We start from the raw sequence: 17038 nt of genomic DNA, 5'->3' as shown, positions 1-17038 counted from the left end.
CCTTTGAAGACTGTTTCCACTGGTGTGCAGTAATGCACCACAGAGTGCTGCAAAGATCTCATATTCAGATGAGCAAAGGTCATGAGGAGACTATCAGGCCCAGCAGTCTTAGGAAAAGTTGTGTAGTTGTTCCAAGATTTGCCAAGGAGTCTTGAATTTTCAAAAAAAACCCATCTCTCTTCTGGAAGAAAGTCTCTGGCCCAAATGGAGTCCAGGACAGCTCCGATGAAGGTAATCTTTTGCACAGGTTGAAGTGAGGACTTTCTCAAGACTGGAAGAATATGTAAATGTATAGGATCTGAGGAGACCTCCTGTTAAGAGTTGACCCTTCGGAGTCAGTCATCCAGATATGTCGGCAAATATTCCTGAGTGTCTGAAGTGAGCAGCAACCACCACAAGCCAAAAGGAAGGACTCACTTGGTAGCGTCTCGTCCTCACACAAAGAATCTCAAGTATTTGATGTGAGTGATTTCCAAATGACAGTGGATAACTTTTAAACCAAGAGAGTCATACTAATCTCCTGGAGATAATGAAGGGATAACAAATGACCATCCTTAACATGAATGTACCTGTTGAGGTTTTTGAGATCCAGGATCAGTCTCAGAGTGCCCCTTTTCTTCGTGATTAGAAAACAGTAGAAAATATGGCCCTGAGACTAGAGTGCCAAAAATGTGTTTCGAATCCTGTGTCAGAAGACTTTGGAAAAGAGGCTGGGCTCTCAGAACCATTGATGGGCCTGTCACAGTATCACACTGTGGAGACTGAGAAATCACTGATGAGCCTCAAGCCTCTTCCCCATCTAGCAGAGGAAGTGAAGACATAGAAAATCACACACTAGGTTACCCAGTGGGTCTCACCCAGACATAGAAAGGACTGGACATGGGTGCTTGTCTCAAGTACGATCACTGGACAAGAAGAGCACCTCTTGAAGCCCTTACATAGTCCCAGTGAGAGCTGAAGGTTCATAGCCTTCTCTTGTGCCATCTTATACATGTCTAAACTGTTTACAAAAAATAGTTAGACTATTTAGCTAGACTAAAGGAAAGGGTATTCCAGAAGAAAAGGTGTGTTCCTTGTGCTCTCTGCAGTTGTGGCAAAGAAACTGAGGTATACACCACCTTCAACACAGAGTAAGACAACATCACCACACTAGTGCAAAAACTCATGCCCTCCCCAGAAAACACTAATCTTCAAATAATTCTGCAGCTCAATGGCAGGGGCGCTGTATCCGAGAAGTTGGAATCAGAGACCTCCAAAGTTATTTTTCTTAACCTCAAATCTAAGGCCTGGTCTACACTAAGGGGGGGGGGGTGTCGAACTAAGGTACGTGACTTCAGCTACGCGAATAGCGTAGCTGAAGTCGAAGTACCTTAGTTCGGGCTACTCACCCGTCCAGACGCCGCGGGAACGAAGTCTGTGGCTCCCCCGTCGACTCCGCCACCGCCGTTTGCGGTGGTGGAGTTCCGCAGTCGACGGGAGCGCATCCGGAGTTCGAACTCGAACTCCGAGAAGTCGAACGCTGCCCGTCGACCCGGCAGGTAAGTGTAGACCTACCCTGAGTTCTTCAAACTTTCTACACTAACCTTGTCAGACGGTTCAAAGCCCCATCTAACTAGCAAGTGGAGGGAAAAAAGTAACCCTAACTGAAACATATATCCAAGTCATCTGCAGCTGTTTCCCTAGCAGCTTGTAGCACCTTAATGCACAGAGTGAAAAATAAAGATTAAGAATGCAAACCTAGTCAGAGTGGATTTGGGGTTGTACTGAAACTTTGAACATCAGCTCAAGTCCTTGAATTGATGCCGTTCCATATTTTTCTTTTATTTTATTTGAAGTTAGTTTTTCAATCTGCTTTCAGGCACATTTATTAAACGTCTTTTTGCTTACCTAAGAGCAGTTTGAAAAACTATTAAACGTCAACAAAATAGAAAGGTATAAAACTGAACAAATTTACTTGAAATGGAGATGCACAATTCTGATAAATTAAGTATGTTTCATTATCCAAGTTATATTCTTCCCAATATGCTATAGCAGAAACTGCCTAGGCAAACAGAAAAATGGGCAGAAAAGCAATTCATTTCTATAGTATAATCTGTTGATATACAAGTTATTTCATTCCACGTTGCACTTTCCTTTGATCATGAACATGGAAAGACAGATTTGAGTAGCTGAATGTGGGAACAAGAAGGGATTTACGCCTGGACAATGTCTGGCAACATTTTAGCAAAACATTACGTATAGTGACGGTTACTCAGCAGGAGGAAGGAAAGCACTATCCAGTAGTGGTGTGCTGTACCACTATAAAATAGACACATACATTATAGGATTTGAACTTCCAAAAAATAACTAGCCTATTGGCATAATTTATAAACACAAAGTCAATTACAGTTTACAGTTCTGGATGTGTCACTGAAATCACTGATCACAGCCTGTACAATCTTAAAATTTGTCTTCCCCTTGGCATTGAAGTGTTTGTGTTTTCCAACTGTCTTAAAAAAAATGGCAGCACAGGAATATTAAACATCTGCAGTGTTAGGGGTTTGTTTGTTTGTTAATAAAAATAAATTCAATATGGTACACTTTCAGGTGAAAGCACTGTAAGAAGTGGCCACGCTATCGGCTCTTAAATTCTCTCTTTATTGTTTACTCTACATTTTCTTTACTGGTGCTAGGAGTATGTAGAAATAGAAAATGGTAGGCCAATGCCCCTGCTAAGGTTTTCCTTTAGAGACCATCTCTGTTGTACTCAAGCACTGAACAAATATATTACATCTTCACAGCAAGTCCTGTTAATATAGTCTCAGTGTGTGCTGTGAAAGACTTCTTCACAGCCATCCCCTAAATGGCCATGGCTTCTCCACTTGGGTCAAGGATCAAGGATTGTTTTTCCACAGAGGAAAAAAATGAATTAAAATTAGCATATGTTACTATATAGAAGACGAGTACTTATTCTCAAAATGTGTTACCTATTTAAACCACTCAGTTAAAATAGGCATTTTGAAAATGACTGTGTAGGGCTTTCTGCAAATTTTTATAAATTTGTCACCTTCAAGACTCCTAACAGCACTGGCTCCATCTGTTTGCTTTCCCTACCACTCCGTTCCACCAACGATGCTAGACTCTACTATCCATTGTCCATTTTTCACACCTTCACGCTTGCTTCCATACTGCACCTTACGCTTTATATGCCCTCTGAAAATTTGCCTATAAAGACCCACTTCTCCCAGGAAGCTAGGAAACTGCCCACCTATATTGGCTGTATTAGGGGCCAGTGAGGATTACTGGTAATTAGTCATATTTAAAAAAATAAAAATAATTTGGAACCATCAAAATGTAAACAGGTCTATGTAACTCTATAATCTTATTACCATAACTCTGATCCTCTTTTTCCTTCCACTCCAATTGCTTTAACACAGACTTATGCCTTATCTTTACTTAGATTATATACTCTTTGGTATGGAGTTAGTGTCTCTTGTTTGGGCTACCCTCATGACAGTGGGGCTCCGGGGCACTACTGTAATACAAATAAATAATTTAAATTACCATTAACTATTGCAGTACTGATTGGCAGAATAGTTGCAAATTAGCAAGTGAACGGATTAATCAAAAAATGAATAACGCATCACATGACTGACTGTTCATTTATTTTGTCAAATGTTGTTTAGTTTTACTTGTTTGATAAAACCTGGCAGCATACAAATAAATACAGTATCGTATCTTTCATAAAAATAGTAAGATTTTAGAATTACAACATCTGCTGACAAATTTTGCTGAAGTAAGAAAAAAGACTATGGTTTGGGGAGGGGAGTTGGCATTTTATAAAGTGCACCATTTAGCTAAATCTGATTAGTAAAACTCTGCTGTATAAAATTCAGGAACATCTTTGAATAATGCTGAATATATCTTTGAATAATGCTTATAAACAAACAGTTACTCACCTTCTCATAACTGTTGTTCTTTGAGATATGCTGCATACATCCATTCCACCATAGGTGTCTGTGCGTCTTGTGCACCAGTGTCTACGTTTTCCCTAGCAGTACACGTAGGGGCAGCCATGCCTATGCTTTGGCTTCCCTCATGATCCAAGACAAAGGTATAGAGCAGCGTTTCCCAAACTTGGGATGCCGCTTGTTTAGGAAAAGCCCCTGGAGGGCCGGGCCGGTTTGTTTACCTGCCACGTCCACAGGTCCGGCCGATCACGGCTCCCACTGGCTGCGGTTTGCCACTACAGGCCAATGGGAGCTGCTGAAAACGGCGCGGGCCGAGGGACGTACTGACCACCGCTTCCCGCAGCCTGTGGCTGACTGGAAAAGTGACTGAAGAGGCAGAAGGTGGAGGCCTTCTTCTCTGTGATCTTTGTTTTCATCTAGAATGGTCAGGTTGTCTGTAGGGATAGCCTGAGCTGGAAATGAGGATGGTGAGCATTGGCCTGCTAAACCCAGGATTGTGAGTTCAATCCTTGAGGGGGCCACTAGGGATCTGGGGCAAAATCAGTACTTGGTCCTGCAAATGAAGGCAGGGGGCTGAACTCGATGACCTTTCAAGGTCCCTTCCAGTTCTATGAGATAGGTGCATCTCCATATATTAAATATTAAAAAAAAATTGTCCTCTTTGTGGCCAGTGTGCATAGGCCTAGGGACTTTAAGGGTATGTCTACATAGCAATTAAACACTTGTGGCTGGCCTGTGTCAGCTGACTAAGACTCAGACTGCAGGGCAGTAAAACTGTGGTTCAGACATTTGGGCTTGTGCTGGAGCCCAGGCTCTGGGACCCTCTGGTACTTCTGCAGGAATCCCCGAAGACCACAACCACAAGGAACTGTGCAGTTACTGATGTCACCATGACCTTCGCTGCAGAATCTGCGGTATCTAAGGAAGGCTGCAAAGTACATCAAGAAACCAAACACCTTTCCACCAAGAGGCACTAAAACTCTTCTTTGGAGTCATCAGGCAATTTATTTACAAATCTAGACACTGCCTCCAAATTTGAATAGTCATACCGAGCCAAGAGGGGCTGGCAGTTGGCAATGTGAAGTTGTAACCCTGCAGTTGAATAAATCTCTCTCCCCAAAAGCTCAAGCTTTTTTTACATACTTTTCTTTTGGGGTAGCCTTAGGTCTACCTCGACAATGTCCTTCATTCACTGCAGCCACAACCAGTGAACCTGGGATAGTGTGAATAAAAATCTGTTCCAACCACTGGGATGGAACCTGGTATTTGCGCTCTATGATCTTAGCCATTGGTGGAATAGATGAGTGGGTTTGCCAGAGTGACCTGGTTAACTGCATTATCACCTCATTCATAGGAAGGGCTACTTTCCCTGCAATAGCCGGGTGCAATATGTCTGTAAGCTTATGCAGATCTTCCTCCATCATCTCCATCTAAATACCAAGATCTACAGCCACTCTTTTCAGGATCTCTTGGTAGCTTTATAAGTCATCTGGTATGATGGAGGAAACTTCCAGTACCATAATCTCATCCAGTGACAAGGATAATGTAATCAGAGGAGACAAGGCAGAATTCTCATGAGGCTGATCTTGCACCACTGAGGCAGACAGCTGGTCCAAGGAAGGGTCCAGAAATTTGATATCCAGAAGCTGTTTGGTACTCAGTACTAGCAGTCGCTCAATACTGGGTAAGGAAGCCTCCCTTCTCATGGTCTGCTTCTATGAGAAAGAGGAGATATCCATCTCAATGCTAGAGGCATCCCCACAGGCACCCAATATGGCCAATGAGGGAGCTGATACGGCATCAGAGACCAGTTGTGCCTAGACCAGGTTTACCAATCCTTCAGTCTGCTCATGTCAGAATACCTTCTGTGAAAGTGGGAATGGGTTCTGGAGGAAACCCTGGACTCTCTGAAGTAGGAGACATGGACCTACTTTGGACTCCAACAGGGAGCAACAGTACTCCTAAGGCCAAGATGGTGCGGTATCAGGAGACATCCTCTGATACTGGGATTAGAATCTATGTTAAGACTGTAATATCAGGGGTAGCATCAAAGGCTTCCTGGCTATTGGTACTACATGTTGAGGTGAAGCAGGTACTAGGAGCGTAGACACTGTCAATGAAAAAATCATTGAGGATGGTACCAGTCTTGAGACTGGTGAGGCTGTAACAGACTCCAGCATCAGTACCGAAGACTGCGCAAATTGTGACAGTTCTGGCAGAGGACCTTTGCCTTGAATTAGCAGTGAGAGTGGTACCAAAAGGCACAGCAAATCCTTCACGGCCACACAGATATCTGGTATTGTCAGCACTGAAATGGATAGTAGTCATTGCTGCTTATATTGGGACAATCTACTGTCATTACCAATGAAACAGCCAGTCTTGACATTCCTGGGGCAGGCACTGGTGTCAACAAGTCAGTCTTGTGAGAGCCACAGTGGGCCAGTACTGGAGAGCAGTGAGTCTAGGGACATGCTCTACCTTCAATAATGGAGTGGCCTTCCACTGCCAAGGAGTCCCAGCACTGAGGACTTTGAAGAAGCTGATACCATCTTCTTCTTAAGCTTCAGACAGGAGTGGTCCACGCTCTTATGCTTTCTAGAGGACAGCCCCAGCGGAGGGGATCTCCTATGATTTCTGTCTGTTGGCAGGGCTGGGGGGGCATGACTAGATGGAGTGGTTAAAGAGCTCCCATGACTCAAATGAGTGGGTTCTGATGCTGGGCAAAGAGCACCCTCTATGAGGCTGTATCTAAAAGATTAGATCTCTCTCTGCTTCTTTGTTCTGTATTTGAAGCAGTGGCAGATCAGACACCTGTAGTACTCAAGTAACCTCACCCAAGTACTTAGAGCAATGAGGGTTCAGGTCACTAATGGGCATCGCCTTATGACAGGGAGAGCAGGGCTTTTTACTAGAACACCTTGGCACAAGCTCTTCGAGTACCTGATGAGGCCCAGAAAGACTCGCATAAAGAAAGTAAAATAAAGGTTTAAAAACAAGAATAAAAGGAATAAAGAAAGAAAACCACCAAGAGAGGCAATAGCAAGTATCCCTAGTAAAAGTTAACTATAAAAAATATTTGAAATTGGTATTCTCCCACGAAAGCTTATGCTCCAATACATCTGTTAGTCAATAAGGTGCCACAGGACTCTTTGTTGCTTTTTATAAAAAATATTGTTCACAGAGGAATGTTTTTTGACTGTAAAGTACTGAAATTCTCTGGCCACTGATCATGGATGGTAAGAAAGAACTGAGGGATAGGCAGGGTGGCTCCACTCTTTATACCGGGGTGGCCAAACTTACTGACCCTCCGAATCGCATATGACAATCTTCAGAAGTTTGAGAGCTGGGGCAGGCCTGACGGGGCTTGGGGTTTCAGGCCCAGAGGAGGCACAGGGCTCTGGGCTTCAGCCCTGCGTGGAAAGGGATCTCGGGACTTCAGCTCCGTGGGAGGCGCCTGCCAGGACTCAGGGTTTCAGCCCTGCATGGATGGGGTTTTGGGTTTTCAGGCTCACAGGATGTACCTGCCACGGCTTCAGGCTTCAGCCCTGTGAGAAGTGCCTGCCTGGGCTCAGGGCTTCAGCCCTGTTCCTGATGAAGCACTGAGCCCCAGAAGGCATGCGCTACAGTGCTGAAGCCCTGAGCCCTCCCTCTCTGCTGGGCAGAAGACAGAGGCGACGGGGGGGGGGGGAGAGGCATGGGGGGATAACGTGCCATCTGAGCGTTTTGCCAGGGTTTGATGGCCCCACTCTGTCACAAGGTGCTGCTGGGTCCCCTCCTTCCTGCATGGCAGCTGCTGAAGCCGGCAAGCTTGGAGCTGTGGCCAAGGGGGGGAGAGAGTGGCAAACAGATGGGAGCTGCAGGGAGAGCTGTGGCTTTTGCTGCTACCTCTCCTTATGGAGCTAAAGCACTGGCTCTCCACACGGAGCTAACATCTGGGAGCTGCAGGGAGGAGTCACTGAGGATAAGACCGGGGGTATCTTGAGGGGGCATGACTCAAGCTGTTGGGGGTGGGGGGGAGATAATCTTTAAATTGTGCCCCCCCCCCAGCAGGCACCAGTTGTCTCTAGCAGAAGCCCCTAGCTCCACCACCCCACCACAGGGCAGAAACCCTGGGCTCCCCACATTCCCCTAGTAGACGGAGAATGGGGGCAGGAGGTTTGGGGGGGGCTCCACAAGCTGCACTTTAACAGTAAAAATGCCGCAGTTTAGCCATCCCTGCTTTATACCCTCAGCTTAAAGCACGAGGGAAGCCAAGGCTCAGGTGTGGCTGCCCCAGTACTGATGCATGAGACACACACACACACACACACTTACGGTGGAACAGACATATGCATTCACTTGAAGAAACTTGGCTTAAAATACCAAATCATTAAAGATGTTGACAAGCATGCTTGAAGCTGCAACCACCACCGCTGTAATTTTACATGCAGTTCTCCTATCGGCAGCCAGCAAAATTCATACATCCTTGCCCTTTGGGAATGCCTTACTTTTAAAAGCAAATGAAATGTGATGTTTCTCATTTATATTAATTCAGTATACACAAAAGTCTAGTACTTCTTATGACGTTATCTGATTAAAATATGACCACACAGATCATTGTTGCAACCACTGTTATATATCTGCAACAAATCTTGTGCAAAATGTGGCATGTACGATGTCTATGGAAAGGTTAGAATTTTCTGAATATGATTATGCTATTTGTATGCATGTATCATTTTTATATTTAAAGTTATGAGTATTTGCTCTATACCTGTATTTCTAACGTATTTGCTTCTGGTAAACACCAACAAGATGTTTAGCCAGCACATTTTAAAGGAACTATTCAAATTAAGTGTCTCATCAGGAAACACTTAACTGACATTGGACCATGGGAGACGCCCATCTACACTGAATGGACTGTCCTGCAAACATACTGTCTGGAGCATAGGTAATGGCTTCCTGCAATGACTAGGGTATGTCTTCCCTAGCAACGTTCAAGTGCTGCCGCAGCAGCACTTTAACGTGGCTGTGTAGTTGCAGCATCAGCGCTGGGAGAGCTCTCTCCCAGAGCTGTAAAAAACAACAACAAAAAAACACCCCACCAGAGCAGTAGCTCCCAGCGCTGGTGCACTGTCTACACTGCCACTTTACAGCACTGAAACTTGCAGCGCTCGGGGGAGTGTTTTTTCACACCCCTAAGTGAGAAAGTTGCAGCACTGTAAAGTGGCAGTGTAGACAAGGCCTACGCGAAATCAGGCTTGCACAGGTGACTTGCCCATGTGACTCCAAAAAAGTCTGATGGGGAACTACATCTTGCCATCCGTAATTTTCCATTAGCTGTGCTGAGGGCTTTGTTTGAAACAATGGGTTTCCCTCTACATGGCAGAAGATATAAAAGGCCCCAGAAACCCCTCCATTTTGCCTCTTTCCTGCTCAAACCTCTAGACTATGGACTAACCAATGGACTGAGGACCTTCCAATGATTTGGAAGCAGCCAGAGACTTCACTTACGCCAGCAGTTTATTCCATCACTGCTACAAGCCTGAATCAAGAACTTTGCATTTATTGTATGTATTTGATTCCTTTAACCAATTTTAACTCTCACCTTTCGTTCTTCCTTTTTATAAATAAACCTTTCGATTCTAGATACTAAAGGATTGGCAACAGTGTGATTTTGGGGGAGATCTGAGCTGTATATTGACCTGGGTGTGTGGCTGGTCCTTTGGGATCAGAAGAACCTGTTGTTTGATTAAACTGGTTTTAAAGAACCACTCATCTTCAAATCTAGTGTTTTTGGCGGTGATATAAGGACTGGGATATCTCAGGAAACTGCTTTTATGACTTCCTGTTAGCCAGTGTGGTCAAACATAAGTTTACTTTTGCTGCGCGTTTGGTATATCTTATGGGAGATATACCCCAAAACTGGAGGTTATCTGCCCTATTTCTCAGCAGTTTGTCCTGAATTTGGTATTCTCAGTTGTGTCCCACAAAGGCATGATTACACTTGTGAAAAATTCACAAGTTGATGGATTTATGACGATTTGAAAGTATTAGACAATATTTAAAATATGACATTTAGGAGGTGATTAATTTCAGGTATAATAAATTTTGTCCAAGATTCTTCATCAATAAATTTAAGTGACCTGTTAAGATGCTTGAATTTCAGAAGAAAAAAAAAATTTATTCTTCTAACGTTAATGAGTTAGTAAATTTGCTGACTGACCCGCCTCGGTGATGAGTAAGGAGAGGGTCAGGACCGGTGCCTGTCCGAGGAGTGGTACCGGGGAGCCGGAGACCGGTGCCGCAACCAGGAACGATCCCGCACCGGGAGCGATCGATGCCTGGGAGACTGCCTAGGCAATGGGGATCTGCGCCACTGCGAACTCTGGCAGGAGGCCTGACGGTACAATGGGTATGGGGATCGGCATCGCAACTCAGATGTCCCGTGCCTTGGAGGTGGAGACCTTTGTGTCAGGGACCTATGTCTTCTAACGCTGGGGTCCAAGGCCATGGCAATGGGGACCGTCACCTGCGGCATTGGGATCAGGGATGCGCCGCTGCTTTAGGGGGCAGTCCCATAACCGTCTTGCTCGTAGATGCTGGGGGCCTTGGCTGGGTCCATCCCCTGGCTTGGGGTCTGCTGTGCCGGTCAGCCTGCTTGCTCTTTGGCCACTGGGCCCACTTCAGGCACAGATGACCCTAGTAGGGGCCAGGACCCACTACCGCTCCCAGGAGTCAGAGGTGAGTCCCTGGCTGGACATGGGGGTCTGACCGCAGCGGTACTCCCGAGCAGCTCTGGGGCGGGCACATGGCCTGACACAGGTCCTTTGTCCAAAGCCCCCTTTTCCTCTGGTGCTGGAGGGTCCATCGACTTTGACTGCTTCTTAGGCACCAGGGAGGGGGAACGGTGCCGGGAGGGTTCCATTGCCGGTGATGCACTGCGCACCGATGCCAAGGTTCCGGGTGTGGAGTCCAATCAAGAGGGCTCCAAGGTATGACGAAGCGCAGCCTCCATGAGGAGAGCACTCAAGCGGATATCCTGCTCCTTCTGAGTTCAAGGGCCAAAGTCTTTCCAGATCCTGCATTTATCCTTTCTGTGGGACTCCCCAAACACTTTAAACAGCTCTCATGGGGATCACTAATGGCAAATGGCCAGCTGCACGATGAACATGGCTTAAAGCCTGGAGAACAGGGCATGCCCAGCTCCAAGGCGAAATCCCAGCCTGGACTCTAACACTTAGGTACTTAGTTAGATCTTTAAGTTAACAACCAACAACAAAGGAGACAGAACAATGGACTGTAAGAACAGCTAACGCTCCTGCAATGCAGTAAGAAGGAACTGAAAGGCTGTAGGGTCAGCAGCGCCTAATATACTAGCACATGAGCACAGCACTCAAGAAGGCACTACAGCCGATCCTATGGGTAACACTAAGGGCTTGGCTACACTTGAGAGTTGCAGCGCTGGTGGAGGCTTTCCAGCGCTGCAATTAGTAACTGTCCACACCTGCAGGGCACATCCAGCGCTGCAACTCCCTGGCTGCAGCGCTGGCCGTACACCTGGGTCTGCTTGGGGAATAAGCATTGCAGCGCTGGTTCTGCAGCGCTGGTCGTAAAGTGTGGCCACACACCAGCGCTGTTGTTGGCCTCCAGGGTATTAGGAGATATCCCAGAATGCTTTTAACTAATTACTCTCTTTGTTTTGTTATGCAGCCTCTCTTTGTTTTGTTGTGAACGCGGGGCCGTGGCTCCAGGAGCTGCTTATCTAAAAAACAAACACAGCTCCTGTTTGCTGTGATCAATCTGTAACTCAGGGTATGGCTACACTTACAAATCTGCAGCGCTGGTAGTTGCAGCGCTGGTCGTCCAGCTGTGCAGGGACAGCGCTGGTGTGTGGCCACACTCACAGCTACCAGCGCTGCAGTGTGGCCACATTTGCGGCATTTGCAGCGCTGTTGGGAGTGATGCATTATGGGCAGCTATCCCAGCGTTCAAGTGGCAGCAACCCGTGCTTTTCAAAAGATGGGGGTGGGATGGAGTGTAGTGTGACAGGGAGCGGGGGGGAGAGAGAGAGAGAGAGGATTTTTGGAGCCAACACTGTATATCGGCTCCCTGACTTGCAAAATCAGAAACTTTTTCCGACCCCTTATTCTTTAACTGCAAAAGCCTGCAGACCAGATAAGCAGCTGCCGACTCCCTTTCTCCCCGCTGGTCAAGCAAAAAGCAAACACTCAACCCCTGTGAATCACGCAGGGAGGGGGATATCTCATTTGACTATTCACAGACTGATCACAGCAAACAGGAACTGTGTTTGTTTTTTTAGATAAGCAGCTCCCGGAGCCCGGAGCCGCGTTCACAACAAAACAAAGAGAGGCTGCATAACAAAACAAAGGGAATAATTTAGTTAAAAGCATTCTGGGATATCTCCTAATACCCTGGAGGCCAACAACAGCGCTGGTGTGGCCACACTTTACGACCAGTGCTGCAGAACCAGCGCTGCAATGCTTAATCCCCAAGCACTCCAAGAAGAACTAACTATACACATTTCAGAGTAACAGCCGTGTTAGTCTATCTGCAAAAAGAACAGGAGTACTTTGTTAGTCTCCAAGGTGCCACAAGTATTCCTGTTCTTTATACACATTTGCAGCTCACAATATAGAGAGGCACTGATAGCTCAGTTTAAAGCAAGATCTTAACTTGAGATGCAAATATTCCTAACTTCCATAGCTCTACTGTATTTTTCACACATGAATTCACTTGCACATTTCATGTATTTGGCATATAGACTTACTGATTTGTAGGTAATGAAGTTTGAAATGGTCTGTAAGAAAACAGCTGGGATTGCATGATGTCTTTACATGAATAAGACAAGTTTAAACCAGATATTGCACAAAATCTAACACTAATTTATATTTTTTAGGTCTGAAGTTTGAGATACGACCAAACATTAAATAATTAACCTATTACTTTGCCACCTGAAAAGATTAATGTTATTGAATTCCCATCAAGTTAAGATGCAACTTATGAATACAAAAATTGTGGCCAAATTCACTCAAGAAATTCTACAGAGTATACAAAGGTATTTTTACATAAATTTTGTGGATTTATTCTTCTCAAACATGAACAGCATGAAGAGCTGTGCCTCGTGGCAGAACTTGTTCAGAGCCCAATGAATGTAACCAAGGAAGAAGTTTACAGACCTTTGCTCAACTTACAAGTAAAGTAGAGATAAATGGCATTGAGTAGATGCCAGAATTTGGTATTAACACTAATTCAAATCAGCTGAGAAGATAGGATGAATAGTTTGTCTCAGGCCAACTGGACAAACTACAGAGTTTTGGAGTTCCAAGAGACCAACTGAATTAAAGCTTTAAAAACACAAGCTATGAGAACAGGAAAAGCTTAAATCAGTTTTCAAATTTTTTGATGAGGGGATAGCTGGAGAAAGAAGAAACATTTTAAATGTGCAGGGACCTATTCTGATGAGAGAATCCATGATAGCTACAATTAAATCAGGTTGATGTTTAGTCTTCCCTTTAAAAAGAAGCAGGCCTTCTAGCAGCTACTGATTTAGAACTCTAAAATCTTCAACTGAAATCACTCATGCACAGAATTTCTGGGCTCCTACTCAAAAAAACAACTGATGGAGTCCCCATTCTATCTCTGAAAATTGTATCAGAGTATTTGTTTAGTATCAGACAGCAGAAAATGAGGCCTCATTTGTATATGTATAATAGTTCAACGGGAAAAAATGTTATAAAAATAAATTATTCAAATTAGAGAACTGGATAATATTCATTTTCACATGTAAAACTTTTAAATACATTTACAGTGGCAGAAATATACTGATTTCTTAATCCATTCTCCATACTTACCAACTCTGAACTAGCGCAACTGAAGGCCTGTTTAGCAAGTTATCAGGCAGCAAATTGACTTCTCTCATGGTATTAGCTAGCCGCACAGGAAGTTCTTTCCGTAGGAACATATATGATGTTTTCTCACATGCATTATCACGTCCTGTTAGAAAAAATAAAAAATTCTATTGAAATAGATTATGGTTTAGAATTTGCAGCTCTAGAATGAAATAAATGTTGCTGTTAGAAAACAAAGACCAATTAAAGTACCCCTAAGTCTGGTCCCCCTTTGATCCCTCCAGTTCCCTTCTCACTCTTCAGGACACTACATTTATCTTTACCTCTCTAGCTCCTTCCCCATGTCCATCTGTCAGTACCCCTTTCAAACCCCTTTCCTTCATTTCATATCTTCAGGTTGCACCTGCCTTAAAAGGTCCTGCCCCCAATTCATTCCTCCAAGCTCTACCCAATCGCAGTTTGTCTCTAGTGCTCAAAACCTCTACCCCAGCCACACACACACACACGCACGCGACAGGAGAGAAAAAAAAACTTACTACAAAAGAAAAATAATTTACAGTCATTTTCTCCAATACCAGGAGGCTTTTTTTTCCCCTATTGCTTTTGTTGTAGAAGCAATTCCATAATAATTGTACTTCTACAATGCTCTTGTCTACAATGCTAGCACTTCTGTTCTAGAAAAGCTACTAATGTTGTAGAATCATTTTTGATACAAGGATTACTTAGATTCCCTTTTAAAATCAGTATTAAATAAACTTGCCTATGCAGGATAAAATACCTACTAACTCTTTTCAGCACTATTACTACTTTATCAAGAGTTATAATCCCACATTTGGGATTGTGGAGACTCTGTATACAAAACTACTCAAGATAGTTAAGTCCCAGGCAGACTGCGAAGAACTACAAAAGGATCTCTCAAAACTGGGTGACTGGGCAACAAAATGGCAGAAGAAACTCAGTGCTGATAAATTCAAAGTAATGCACATTGGAAAACATAATCCCAGCTATACATATAAAATGATGGGGTCTAAATTAGCTGTTACCACTCAAGAAAGAGATTTTGGAGTCATTGTGGATAGTTCTCTGAAAACACCCACTCAATGTGCAGCACCAGTCAAAAAAGCAAACAGAATGCTGGGAATCATTAAGAAAGGGATAGATAATAAGACAGAAAATATCATATTGTCTCTATATAAATCCATGGTACACCTTGAATACTGCGTGTAGATGTGGTCACCGCATCTCAAAAAAGATGTATTGGAATTGGAAAAAGTTCAGAAAAGGGAAACAAAAATTATTAGAGATATGGAACGGCTTCCGTATGAAGAGAGATTAATAAGATTGGACTTTTCAGCTTGGAAAAGAGACGACTAAGGGGGGATATGATTGAGGTCTATAAAATCATGACTGTTCTGGAGAAAGTAAATAAGGAAGTGCTATTTACTCCTCATAACACAAGAACTAGGGATCACCAAATGAAATTAGTAAGCAGCAGGTTTAAAAAACAAACAAAAAGGAAGTATTTCTTCACATGATGCACAGTCAACCTGTGGCACTCTTTCCCAGAGGATGTTGTGAAACCCAAAACTGTAACAGGGTTCAAAAAAGAACTCGATAAATGCATGGAGGACAGGTCCATCAATGGCTATTAGCCAGGATGGGCAGAGATGGTGTCCCCAGCCTCTGTTTGCTAGAAGCTGGGAATGAGCTACAGGGAAGGGATCACTTGGTGATCACCCGTTCTCTTCATTCCCTCTGGGGCACCTGGCATTGGCCACTGTCAGAAGACAGGATACTGGGCTAGATGGATCTTTGGTCTGACCCAGCATGGCCGTTCTTATTTTCTTATGTATCAAAGTTGAGACGTACAACATAATTTTTGTATATATATTCCATAAGTTTCCTTTGCCAAGTCTCACACTGATGACTTGGCAGATCCAGGGCTATCTTCTGTGTAGGTTTGTTCCACTGCTTGACATTTTGTCAGTACATAACAGAACCTCTTAAAACAAAACCTTTTTTTAATTCTCAACTAATACCTTTATCTACCTGCATACCATCTCCTATATTTTCTCTAACATAAAATATAAGTTCTATAGCTAACTAGTGGCTCCAGTAACCTAACCAATTTATATGCTAGCTTTACTTTTACACTTCTCATATTTTATGCAAGCTGGAAAGTTTTGGTTGCCATTATACATAAAAATGTTGCCCATAATCAGAGTCCAATTAAACATTTCAAAACCTAAAACGAACACATATATACAATCAATACAAACATGAGGCCCCCTTCTTCCCTCAGCTACACAAGTGAAGGTCAATATCAGTTGCAGTCATGAAAGCAGAACTGGGCTCCTTTTTACCAACCCTAATTTTGTGAATTCACATATACAGGGTGTTTCCAGAGAGGTGGTTAGAAAAAAAAAATCTTAAATTGTATCATCATCTAGCAAATTTCATTGAGTAGAATCGCACAATGCCATTTTTATAATCCTTTTTAGACTATAAGCACTCTTTAAACTGTACATTATGAGACTGAGTCTGCCTTTGTCCAGTTAAATTCTTGAACCTCTACAGTCCTGTAAAGTCAATTATATTTAGTATTAGCAGAAATATTGAAAAATTCTGGCAAGCTCAGTTGGAATAGTACTGTAAATACAGCAACTTTATGACTGTTAATATTTGCAATACCCAGGGTAAAAGATGCAGAAGGAAAACTAATTTCACAGCAGTGAATCTGTGGCAACAAGTTTCCTGGTTTAGCTCCATAGCTTAAAAATATTCCTTTGAATCTCTCTTAGGGTGACCAGACAGCAAATGTGAAAAATCGGGACAGAGGTGGGGGGTAATAGGAACCTATATAAGAAAAAGAAGCAAACATCAGGACTGTCCCTATAAAATCGGGACATCTGGTCACCCTAATCTCTCTTCATTTCTAAGGTGAATTTTTAAAACTGTCATTCTTCAAAACATTGCTTTGCAAACTATTTATATTCTGTGCTTCCAAAGTCAAAGTTTAGTTAACATTGCTATAAAAACTGCCTTTTGCATTCTAATAGCATTACTAAATAGGGAAAGCAAAATAAAATTAGGCCCTCGTCCACCAAAAAAGTTGACTCTGTAGCTACTGGTCTACCAAATCTTTGTGCCATAACTGGAGAAACCTATGAGCACATTATTTGTGAATGGCAGCATTCTGTGCATGCTTTCCCCCATACCTACAATGGCAGTTGTGAACAG

General features: G+C 43.6%; 1 protein-coding gene across 1 annotated transcript in view; it reads right to left on the bottom strand.

The window, feature by feature from the left end:
• Nucleotides 1–17038, bottom strand: part of PDK3 (pyruvate dehydrogenase kinase 3) — an 84084-nt gene that overhangs the window by 39047 nt on the left and 27999 nt on the right. Inside the window, exon 2 of the mRNA XM_039518846.1 lies at nucleotides 13802–13943. Coding sequence (XP_039374780.1) covers nucleotides 13802–13943 — 142 coding nt within the window. The remainder of the gene's footprint in view (nucleotides 1–13801; nucleotides 13944–17038) is intronic.

Source organism: Mauremys reevesii, linkage group 1 (assembly GCF_016161935.1).
Source record: "Mauremys reevesii isolate NIE-2019 linkage group 1, ASM1616193v1, whole genome shotgun sequence".
NCBI lineage: Eukaryota > Metazoa > Chordata > Testudines > Geoemydidae > Mauremys > Mauremys reevesii.
This window is presented reverse-complemented; position numbering and strand designations above follow the sequence as displayed.